At 37.6% G+C, this 10,798-nt stretch overlaps 1 protein-coding gene across 1 annotated transcript; it reads right to left on the bottom strand.

The window, feature by feature from the left end:
* Positions 1–3,866: 3,866 nt before the first annotated feature.
* LOC128244889 (uncharacterized) lies at positions 3,867–8,840 on the bottom strand. The gene is made up of 2 exons (XM_052963001.1): positions 7,337–8,840; positions 3,867–5,083 (listed from the first exon to the last, which is right to left on the bottom strand). Exons 1-2 carry the CDS (start codon positions 8,737–8,739, stop codon positions 4,870–4,872), a joined length of 1,617 nt encoding a protein of 538 aa, XP_052818961.1. The 5' UTR covers positions 8,740–8,840; the 3' UTR covers positions 3,867–4,869.
* Between the last annotated feature and the right edge of the window lie 1,958 nt (positions 8,841–10,798).

The following is a 10,798-nucleotide window of genomic DNA, read 5'->3' as shown; positions in this document are numbered from 1 at the left end:
TGTGACTCAGGTTCGTTTATCGTATTATTAGTTTTTAGAAGTGAGCTTACTGCCAATGAGACACTTAAAAGTGAGTGGCCATCTGACAATAAGTTGTCAGGCTCTTTAATTTCAAAGTTAAAATTTGTCTAGCAACAAAATGCTTGAAATACAGTAGTCAATCACAGACAGGCTTTTAAAGGTGTATTCACCAACGTTTTTATCTGATGAGAACCTTCCGTTTAGTATGATTATATTATTGTTTTAACATATGTTTAATAGTCTATGTCCTATATTGTTCGTTCTCGAATCTTTTGATTTTCTTTTTTTGTGTTAAACTTTTATGTTTACATTGAGAAAATGCGTTGAAAAAAGTCAATGTCTCTCTAGAAAATCATCAACCATTAAATAATGGTCTAGGCACGATGTCCTAGCATTAGTATCTCTAATTAAAAGTTGATTTTCCATAAGGTCGAAATTTTCATGTGAAAAATAGATGGATTTCACTAAGACCATGGCTGACTGAACAGCTCATGAATTATTTAGTGGGGGCAAGAACGCTCTGCTGCTGATAAGCCCCCAGTAGTAAATTCAATACATTGGTGTTTGTATGGTCAGTTTATACATGTTTTCTGTAAGTAAAATTGGTGAAATGGTTTATAGTGTATGTGTTGTTGGGTGTGCAAATAGACAAAACAAAGAAAAGGGAATATCTTTGCACAGACTTCCTAAATACCCATTGAGTAGACACATTGAATACATGTGTAGGCTGTTGCAGACAATACAGAAAAAAAAGATTCTGAAGTAACATATGACAATATAGACAACACCAAGGTGACATTTTTTACAAGCATGTCCCGTGATTTATTTGTGTGGATATATACTCAGTTAGAACCCTATGTACTTAAAGTTGCACTCTCTCCCCCAAATAAAATTTACCACAATTAATATAAATGTTTTGATATACCAAAAAAAGATAAATACATGGCAAAAACAATGTTCTTGAAGGATACCGAGTTGAGTTTGAAAGAAAGGTGCAGAAAACACGGGATTTCTACCTAATTAGACAAAAGAAGATTGCAGTGAATCTTTTAGCACTCACCAATCATTTAATATTTTTGCGTTTTCAGATATTAAATACACGGTTACAATCTTGATATCAGTTATGAATATTTTTCATAAATGCACCATTTAGTAAGAAGTGAAAGGTTAATCACTCAAAATTTATGTTTGTTATACATGTGCATGTATTGATTTTGAATCAGAGTTTCACTTTAAAAAAAGGCTGGCAAGACTTTCACTTAAAGACCACCTCTTGATTGTCCTAATGAAAATTGGAATAGGTCTTTCAAACAAAGACATATCATATAGCTTAACACTTTTGGGGGCAACAGTTCCTCGATTTGGAACACATTGGTACCAATTTTAGCTAAATGTTTGAAACAATTAATTGTTTGGCCAGAGAGGAAGGTGGCACAATCAAATATACCTGAGGCATTTGAACCTGGTTACAACAAAGTTATTTCAATAATCTATTATTTTTTTATATTTTATTGAAAGCCCGCATAATCTTACAACAAGAGCACAAACATGGAGCAACTACAAACATAACAATTCAATAAAATATTTGATATCTATATCGCCGACAGTAAATTTGATTACTGATGGATGGGGTGGACGTGTGTCGGACAAGCAAATAACTTTGGAATCATGATATATGTCCATCCTTTTGCCCGGTGATGAATAGTTGACAGATAGTGGGGTCCTTGTTGCCGAGGAAATGGCAGCCTCCGGCACTGTACTGAGGATTCCTTCATTCACTGGGCAAAAAACAACTTTCTGGCAATGAACCGTCCAGAAAATTGTCACATGTGAGAGTACATGTTGAGCGTGTCATAGGGAGAATGAGGAAGTTTCTTATACTGGACTCAAGTATTCCTGTTAATCAACTTACTTTATTGAATGACAATTTGATGCCTTCAACTATTACATAGAACTAGGTGTTTACATCTAACAAGAAACGCAAAGCAAATATCTGTGGTCTTTATTGTTTATTTTATGTTTATCGCTATAAACTGCCAAAATTACGACTTTCTATTTTCACTCTTTTCTGTTTATATACTGTCATGAAAATACAAATACTGAAAATAGTTTAAGTTTGACTCAATTTTCTTTATTATCCCTTGGATAATATCTGACACAAACACTTTCATTTCCTTGCATAATCTGATAAATCAACTTGTTTAAATAACTCAAATCATTGATGTCTGCCATAACTATCTATCATGTAAACTAGACCATTGAACTATATTGTACTATATAATGTATTAACCTGGAGGGGCTTATCAGCAATGTTTTGCCCCCAGCTTGTACATGTGGTCAGTTAATGATATGCAGAATATATTTTTAGGTTATCTGAAATCCATCTATAAGGCGAGCTTACAGGTGGAATGTACATAGCTCCCACAAATACATTTCCTCAAATCGAGAACCTAACACAGATTTATCAATATTAAACCAAAATATGTATTCAGATTCTGATTCAATGATGGTTACATATTGTGCTATAGAATCGGTATTCTTGCATACCGGACGTGTGTTTTCGGTCATGTGACCAGTGCTGGAAAAACCCATCTTACATACCCCATGTAAGATGAGTCACGCGCAACAACGCGCCACTTCTTATTTCATTTATTGTATGGTTTATGAAAAATAAATTATGCCTTTTCAATAAAGCGCAATCAAATATATATGTTTGCAAGACTTTTAATTTAAATTGAAAATAAATAATCGTTAAAAAACGCTATTTTTAGTTACTGCGCTCTATGACGTCAGTAAACAACGTCACACACGCTTTTTGGTGTAATTGTACAAAAGTTCGTTTTCAGCGTATTTTTTTCCACAAATTGATGAACTAAGATATGTAAGAAAAAATATCTATCATGTTTTTTCCGGTCCGGATCGAAAAATCCGACCCTCGGGCACGCTCGGCAAGCCTCGTTACCGGCCTACGCACGTGACCTCGGGTCGGATTTTTCTATCCGTACCGGAAACACATGATAGATACTTATAATCAAAATCGCAATACCACCACTTTTGCGTCTTACTTTTTGCTTTCTTGCAAACGATATAAAAGTATAGTTAACTAATTCGATAAATTCTGGGTATTCTGATTTTCTTTTCACCCCACATACATTTAGATAGCCAATATTTATAAAATGATAACTGTTCACATTCTCTTTTCCACACCTGTCCTATAATTGGATAGGTCGCTGCCCTATTTGACTATTTATAGCGTCATCATTAGGTAGATGGGTTTTTTGAGAGCTATTTTTAGCTGTAGCACGAGATATCGAGGCTGTCGAGCTTCTTCCACGGGGTTTAGTAGGCACAGTAACTTGTGACTGAGGCCTTGACCTTCGAACAAACAGTAATGAGTTGTCAGCAACAGACCATGCCTAGATTGCATACAGCATATGAGTATTTTATTATCGATAGAAAACACGGCCAACAGTTTTTATTGTATACCACGATTCATATATATTCGTGTGTTTTTTTGGTTTTGTTTTTAAATTAATCCACTGACCATAACGTTGGCATTTGCAACCTTTAAATACCATTTTTTTCTGAATTGTTATATTATTTTTGGCATTTTTATATATTCTAAATCTCAACATATCAGTCAACACCCGTTCAAAATAATCCAAAATGTATACCAGTTCACGGTCATAAGACTTCCGAAATTACAATATTGAGTATTGGATACCATTAGTTCTCTTTCTCAAATAATAATAGTCATAGTAGGCCGGTATATCTCCACGAGACAGAGCCGAGGGCATGGTCACTAGTACACGGCATTAAGAAATCAGCACAGAATTGTTGAAATGTGAAAATAATTACTTTATTGGTTCAATTTCTCAAAAAAAATAGTATCTTAGCAAGCATAGCATCTGTATACATTATTGCAAAATTGAACAACGCAATGAACAAGAAAACAACATAAGACTACGTATTTCACGTAGTTACATAATTAGGGTACAACAATAAATACGTGAGAAAGTGTTATCACACAAAGCGACGTCAAATAAATTAATAACCAATGTGCCGATTGTTCAGATCACTTACAACGTTATAAACTGGACTGCAGTTGTCTTTTCAAATATTGAGATAACTGATTCAGATATATTTGTTTCACTTAATACAACAGGACACCGTACAGTATTTCACGTTAAACAGTTAACAATGATCCAGTTAACAACGTTGTTAGCGTTAACCAAGTTCTGAGCAATCAACCCAATATCAACTATTTATATATTTAAGACATGAAATGAAGTGTTTTACAACGCAGTTTGTATTTCATTTCTGCGCGAATGCCCACAGACTGCATTCCAACACCAATTGTGCATTGATGCACAGCGCGCCCTGATTGAATGTATACATTTATGACAAAAGCATCAAATGATTTTCTATATATGAAGCCATTATTAGTAATGTATTTCAGGTATTCAGTGAAAGGAAAACGATTATTACTCGTATGTCACAGTTGAAGGTAACATATGGAAATAAAACTATGGAATATTTGTGCTTATACCATTCTCATTACACAGAAATTATTTCTTGGAAAACAATATACACATTTTAAGACAGAGATTTCAATGATCTATAACATAAGCCATGTATTGCATGTCCAAACGATGTCCACATCCGATGAAAAAAACAGTCTTTGTCCGCCCACATCCGGAATAAATATACTGTAAATAGTTTAATGTCATTCATTTTATATATACATAAAAAAAACACATGTTTTCTGTTTCGCGGGTGACATTAGTTCTTAGCCCGATGTCACACTTTGATAAAATATCAGTGACGTAAAACGTAGAACCATTCTGCTTAGGGTTTCGGTGGTTGTTTCAGAAAGCCGACCCTCCGGAGGTAGCGGACGATGAGGGGCGTACACGTGAGAGTGGTGGCGATGCGGACGGGTGCAAACACCTTGTGGACGGCGTACGCAAGGACGAAGGTGGTGGATCCAGCCGCCACCCGGGACTGCAGGATAGACTCCCCGACCCCCAGCCGCGTCAGTAGCCCAACAACATCAAGCCCGCTGAAAAAAGAAATAGAAACATGTGAACATGACGATAACTTGGGGACCACTACACTGACTACAGTAGCGCTATCTGCGACCCTGAAATCAAATTCCAGAAAATAAATAAAATCAAAACTCCAGACATTTAAAACTCCAGTCCCACCGACCTCCCGGATGGTCCCGGGCGGAAATTTCGCCGATCCGGGGTCAGATCCGTGTTGGTCCTGGCTGATCCGTGACAGTCCTGGACGGTCCGGGATACATTACCCCGGCAAAAATGAAACTGTTTAATATTGCCGTGGCGATCTATGACCGTCTTGGGCCATCCGGGAGTTTTTTTTTTCAAATCGGGGTAGTACGGAAACGTCCGTGTAGCGACTGTGTTGGCTGCGGGAAGGTCCGTTGAGGCACCGACTTGATACTTAGCGTTCCGGCATGTCTTGTTAAAAAGATTCACTCCGGTGCGGTCCGTGTATAGCCCGGGACAGTCTGTAGCTAAAGGGATGGTCTGGGATGCTAATACTAATAATTGTGAAAAGCCGTGTTATGATAACAATTTCATGATGAAACATTTCGTCAGCGCATATTGAGAAAAAAAATGAGACGGTTTCCAACTGTCGACCAATAATAATACGCCGCAATGCGTGCGAGTGTAAACAGAAATTTATAACATTAATCATATCTGTACTATACCTATTAGGTTACAATAAACTTCACGCGTCTATAAAGTGTTACAGTATAAGAAGATGGATCATGGATGACTGCTTTAAAACTGTTCGGAGACCACTAGTGCATATAGTCAGCAGCCTTTTGAATCAAAACTGGTGACTTTTTTAGCTGGTCAAAGTAATCCAAATGGGTCAATAGTTCTGCAATTGTTAATAGTATAATGCACATAACAAAATGTTTTTCGTGATTGGTAAAACAAGGCTATAGCTAACATTATCAAAACTATTAAACACCATTATTAGATAGCTATATATCAAGTAATCATAAAATGGTTAGTGGTTATTTGACGACTTCTAAACAATAAAACCGGGAGGCCCGACGCAGTCATGACCTGTGCTGAATTATTTAAAGCTGCACTCTCACAGATTGACCCGTTTCACAACTTTTATATTTTTGTCTTGGAATGAGCATTTTTTTGCGTTAATGTCTGGAAACCAGTGATACAAGACTGCTGACAAAAGATCTGATTGCAGTTGTTCATATTTTGTTGGGAAAATGATATTTCATGGCGAAAAGCGTAACTAACAATTTACAAAACATGAGTTATTTGGCAGTTTTCCAACCAATTCAAGTTCTGTTCTATTGTGAATTATCATATTTGACTGCTTTGGAGCCATTTATACCAAAATCTGCTGATTTTAAGACAAACATGTCTAAGCTGTCTATCTGTGAGAGTACAGCTTTAAAAGACTGAAAGAAATGCCAACTATTTTATTGTTCAGCAAGAAATGCCATGGGAATGCCTCTTATCTAGCCAGTGTGCACTGCACGCCCAGGCTTCTAAATAATTCAATTACTTAGTAATAAAATAAATAAATGAATGACTTGATTGAAATTTGGTGGTTATTTTCTTTACTTAATAGAAATTGGGCAATTGTAATCTGCTTTATGGATATTTGAATGTCAGAGCTTTTCTAAATGATTAAATTAACTGAGGCCTGAGCCTCATCATTAAACATTATCTAGGGTTTCAAATTCATGTTTAGTCTATAGAAATCAGCAGTGATCCCGGCAGCCTAAGACCTCAACGAGATATATAAATAAAAAAAAAGGGATGTATAATTTTTGCATTTTCTGTCATTATTTATAGAACAATTTCAACATGAACCCAAGTCATGTGTGCATTCCTGATATAAAAATCTAGAGATAAACCAGCTTTTGAGGATATTGTTTTCTCTCAGTTATTTAATACAGTATACAAGCATACATGACAGTTTGCTTTACTTTTAAAGCTGCACTCTCAATTTTCGACCATGAATATGAAAAACTGCATTTGGATTTTTTGTCAACAACAACTAAACTACAAAACACACACACTCGCACCAAAAAACAAGAACATTATATACACCCTACCCCTCGGTTTAAGTGCATTTTGGACATTTTACCATTCTTTTTTAAATCCCGTTGCTGCACTTATTAAGAATATACTGCAAATTTGAACGTTCATATTCAACAACTGTTAATACCTGCATTGTACACTTGTAAAATGGTTTTCTGACTAATGTGAGACTACTTATACAAGAAATATTAACCATACAGTACCTCGAAACAGCCAAGTAAAACCCTCCCAAAGAAATCAATGAGATGCCAACATGGAACACGATTACAGTAGCTCCGTAATCTTTCACGGCGCGCTTCAACCGATCTTTCTGACTTAACTTAATATCAATATCTTTAATTACTTTACTAGTATCGGGGTGAATGCTTTGTGGGTTTTCACTCGTTTGATTAGATTTTTCTGATTGAGATTGAACACTTTCTGTTTTACTTTTAGCAGAGTTCTGTGACCTGTCTGTACGCACCTCAGATAGATTTACTGCTGATGTACTGAACTGACGTCGCTGCTGGAAGTTGGAGACGATTTTCTTAATCAGTTCGTCCTGTTCGTCAAAGACTTCCTGCAATGTCCGTCTGCCTGTTTGTATGTCGACAGCTTTCTGCGAACAGTCTCCGAAGCCAAACGCTTTGCAGTTATTAGCCCAAACTTTATAAGTAGCGCAGTCATCCCCTTGAAGACCCTGGGGGCATGGATCATTATGGCTGAACTCAAACGAGTACCCATAATAATCTTGCGGTCCTTGAGCATTGGTTTCTGCTGCCATGCGTTCTTGAGATTGTTTTCTTTTATAATCTTCAGCTACAAGTCTTATAATCTCTTGTTGCTCTTGAAACACTTCTGCCAGTGTCTTTCGACCCTCCTTAAGAGATTTCAGCTGTTCATCACAGTTTGGTAAGTTATACCTCTGACAATTTTCCATCCAGAGTTTGAAGCTCACACAGTTGTCTCCCTGAATTCCCTGGGGTGATGGGTCTGTCAGCATTTGATCTTCCAGAAATGCCTCCTGGGCTCCTTGCTGTGTTACACTAAGCTTAGAAGACATTGAAAATTGCCGTGATTGGTGGCAGTTCTGCAAACTTCCAGACACAAACTTGTCGAGCAAGCGATCGCTGCCACCGGGCATATTGTGGTAACTGCCGTAGCCCCCGCTGACTTCACTAGCATGTTGAGGGAATGGAACGTTGCTTTGCATATGACCGTGTAAGCTGACGTGACTCTTGAGACCCGCTAGCACCGAGGAATGTGCGTCAGTAGGATTTATGTTACCAATTTGAGACGGGGTAGCTCGTGAACCTGCCAAGCTGCTTGAGCCACTCATAAATTCCTGAGTTCCCTGAAAAGTAGGTCCATAATTCTGAAACTCAACCGCTTGAGACAAAACGTGTCTTGCCTCGGTTAAGGACAAATCCCTGATCTCACCCTGTAGACCTTCCATACACACGATATCGTGATCCAAAACTGGGAAAGACCTACTGTCCGAAACTGAGTCTTGTCCGAAGATATGTGCAGGAAACTCCGACATCACCCTTCCCGATTGTATACCGCTGTAGATTCCTTTTGACATGACCTTTTGGGTCCTAGGGACTATTCTTGAAAACGACAACATGCTCCTTCCACGCTTAACACATAAATGGAGAATTCAGAACAATATTCAGTAGATTGTTTACATTCACACCACACGCATTCACCCCGTGATAGTATATAAATGTAGGTCAGTAATACGCACGTTATTAGCTCGTGAAACAATCTCCGACTGTTGAATTATAAGCTGGGACTCCCAATCGGAACTCCTCGGCTAGTATCAAGATATGGCTATCTCGAAGCTTGCCGGAGATGGCCGAGTTGTTACGATTGCTGGGACTCCAAATAAGTCATTTATCTGTATCGTTTTAGTGCGAACCTAACTTAAAAACACACACACGTACAAAATACAGGTGAATAACCTGAATATATTTTAAGTGCAGCAATCGATCATAATAAACAAGACGAATTTTCATGTACAGTACAGTAGGGTTATTTAAAGCTGCACTCTCACCGATTAACCGTTTTGACATTTTTTGCTTGGAAATAGCCAATTTTTGCGTAAATATCTGAAAAACAGTGATATGAGACTGCCGACAAAAGATCAGATAACAGTTTTGTCATATGTACGTTTGAAAATTAATGATAAATATGGCTAAGCGCGTTACTAAAGCTTTAAGAAAAATGCATAAAAGTGCGATCTGATTTTTGTCAGCAGTCTTGTATCAGTGTTTTCCATGTATTTTAGCAAAAATAGGCTCATTCCAAGACAAAATTTAAAAAAGAGTTGTCAACGTTCAATGTGTGAGAGTAAACGGACCCACTAATGGTTTGTGTAATGCACTTGTTACGGGGTTCTTCGAAAATACGAAATAAAGATTGTCAAATCATTAGGAGTGTTAAAACTAAGATTTTGACAGCTGGAATACTCCAATAAATGTTGATGAATACTTTTAATATTAAAATCGCACCGTCCGTCCGTCCTTCCGTCCGTCCGTGTGTCCGGCTCAATAACTCGTGCCCAGGCTGTAACTTTCCCGTGTATGGACAGATTTTAAAATAACTTGCCACATGTGTTCGGCATACCAAGACAACGTGTCGCGTGCAAGAACCGTGTCCCTACCTCTTAGGTCAAGGTCACTCTTAGGTGTTTATTCACAATGGAATGCTGCATATAAGGACATAGAGTATAGGTTGTCGTGTCCGGACTGTAACTTTCCCTTGTATGGACAGATTTTCAAATAACTTGCCACATGTGTTCGGCATACCAAGACGACGTGTCGCGTGCAAGAACCGTGTCCCTACCTCTTAGGTCAAGGTCACACTTAGTGTTTATTCATAATGGAGTGCTGCATATAGGATATAGAGTATAGGTTGTCGTGTCCGGACTGTAACTTTCCCTTGTATGGACATATTTTAAAATAACTTGCCACATGTGTTTGACATACCAAGACGATGTGTCACGTGCAACATTCATGTCCCTACTTCTTAAGTGAAAGATGCACTTAGTGTTTATTCACAATGGAATGCTGAATATAAGGACATAAGAATGTAGGTTGTCAAGTATGGGTGGTATTTTTTATGTTCAGAGGCAATTTAAAATAACTTGCCATATGTATTTGTTTGATCTTTAACTTTTCATGTACTGACCTTGTTCATAGGTCAATGTCACATTCGGGGGCATTCGTCACATACTGTGACAGCTCTTGTTATTTCTTTTATTATATACTTTAAGTTACCATAATTATGAGATTGCAATAGATGAGTTTCATAAACATTAACTTTGCAAAAATATATCTTCACAACAAAACGAAATAACCCTTCAAAGACTTGATATCGAAGGAACTTGTTGACGTTGACAGTGAATAAAAATTACTGCGCGTCATGACGTCAGTAAACATTATCGCACGCGCTTTTTGGTGAGATGTACAAAACTGAGCTTTTTTATGCAGTTTCTCCACAAACAAAAATTATTGAGGTATGCTAGAAAACATATCTATCATGTATATCCGTTCCGGATAGAAAATCCGACCCTCGGGCACGCTGCGTAGCCGGTAACTCGGCAAGCCTCGTTACCAGGCAACGCAGGTACCCTCGGGTCGGATTTTTCTTTCTAGCACACCGGAAAGGCATTTCCGGTAAAT

Source organism: Mya arenaria, chromosome 8 (genome assembly GCF_026914265.1).
Source record: "Mya arenaria isolate MELC-2E11 chromosome 8, ASM2691426v1".
In the NCBI taxonomy this organism is placed as follows: domain Eukaryota; kingdom Metazoa; phylum Mollusca; class Bivalvia; order Myida; family Myidae; genus Mya; species Mya arenaria.
Note: the sequence above shows the minus strand (reverse complement) of the source record. Positions and strands in the feature narration are given on the sequence as shown.

What these genes read in the sequence shown, in the direction of transcription:
- LOC128244889 (XM_052963001.1), bottom strand. Translation starts at nt 8,739, where the DNA reads ATGTTGTCGTTTTCAAGAATAGTCCCTAGGACCCAAAAGGTCATGTCA. An exon ending in TTTTACTTGGCTGTTTCGAG is followed by an intron (nt 5,084 to 7,336) that starts GTACTGTATGGT and finishes TTCTTTTTTCAG; the next exon opens with CGGGCTTGATGTTGTTGGGC.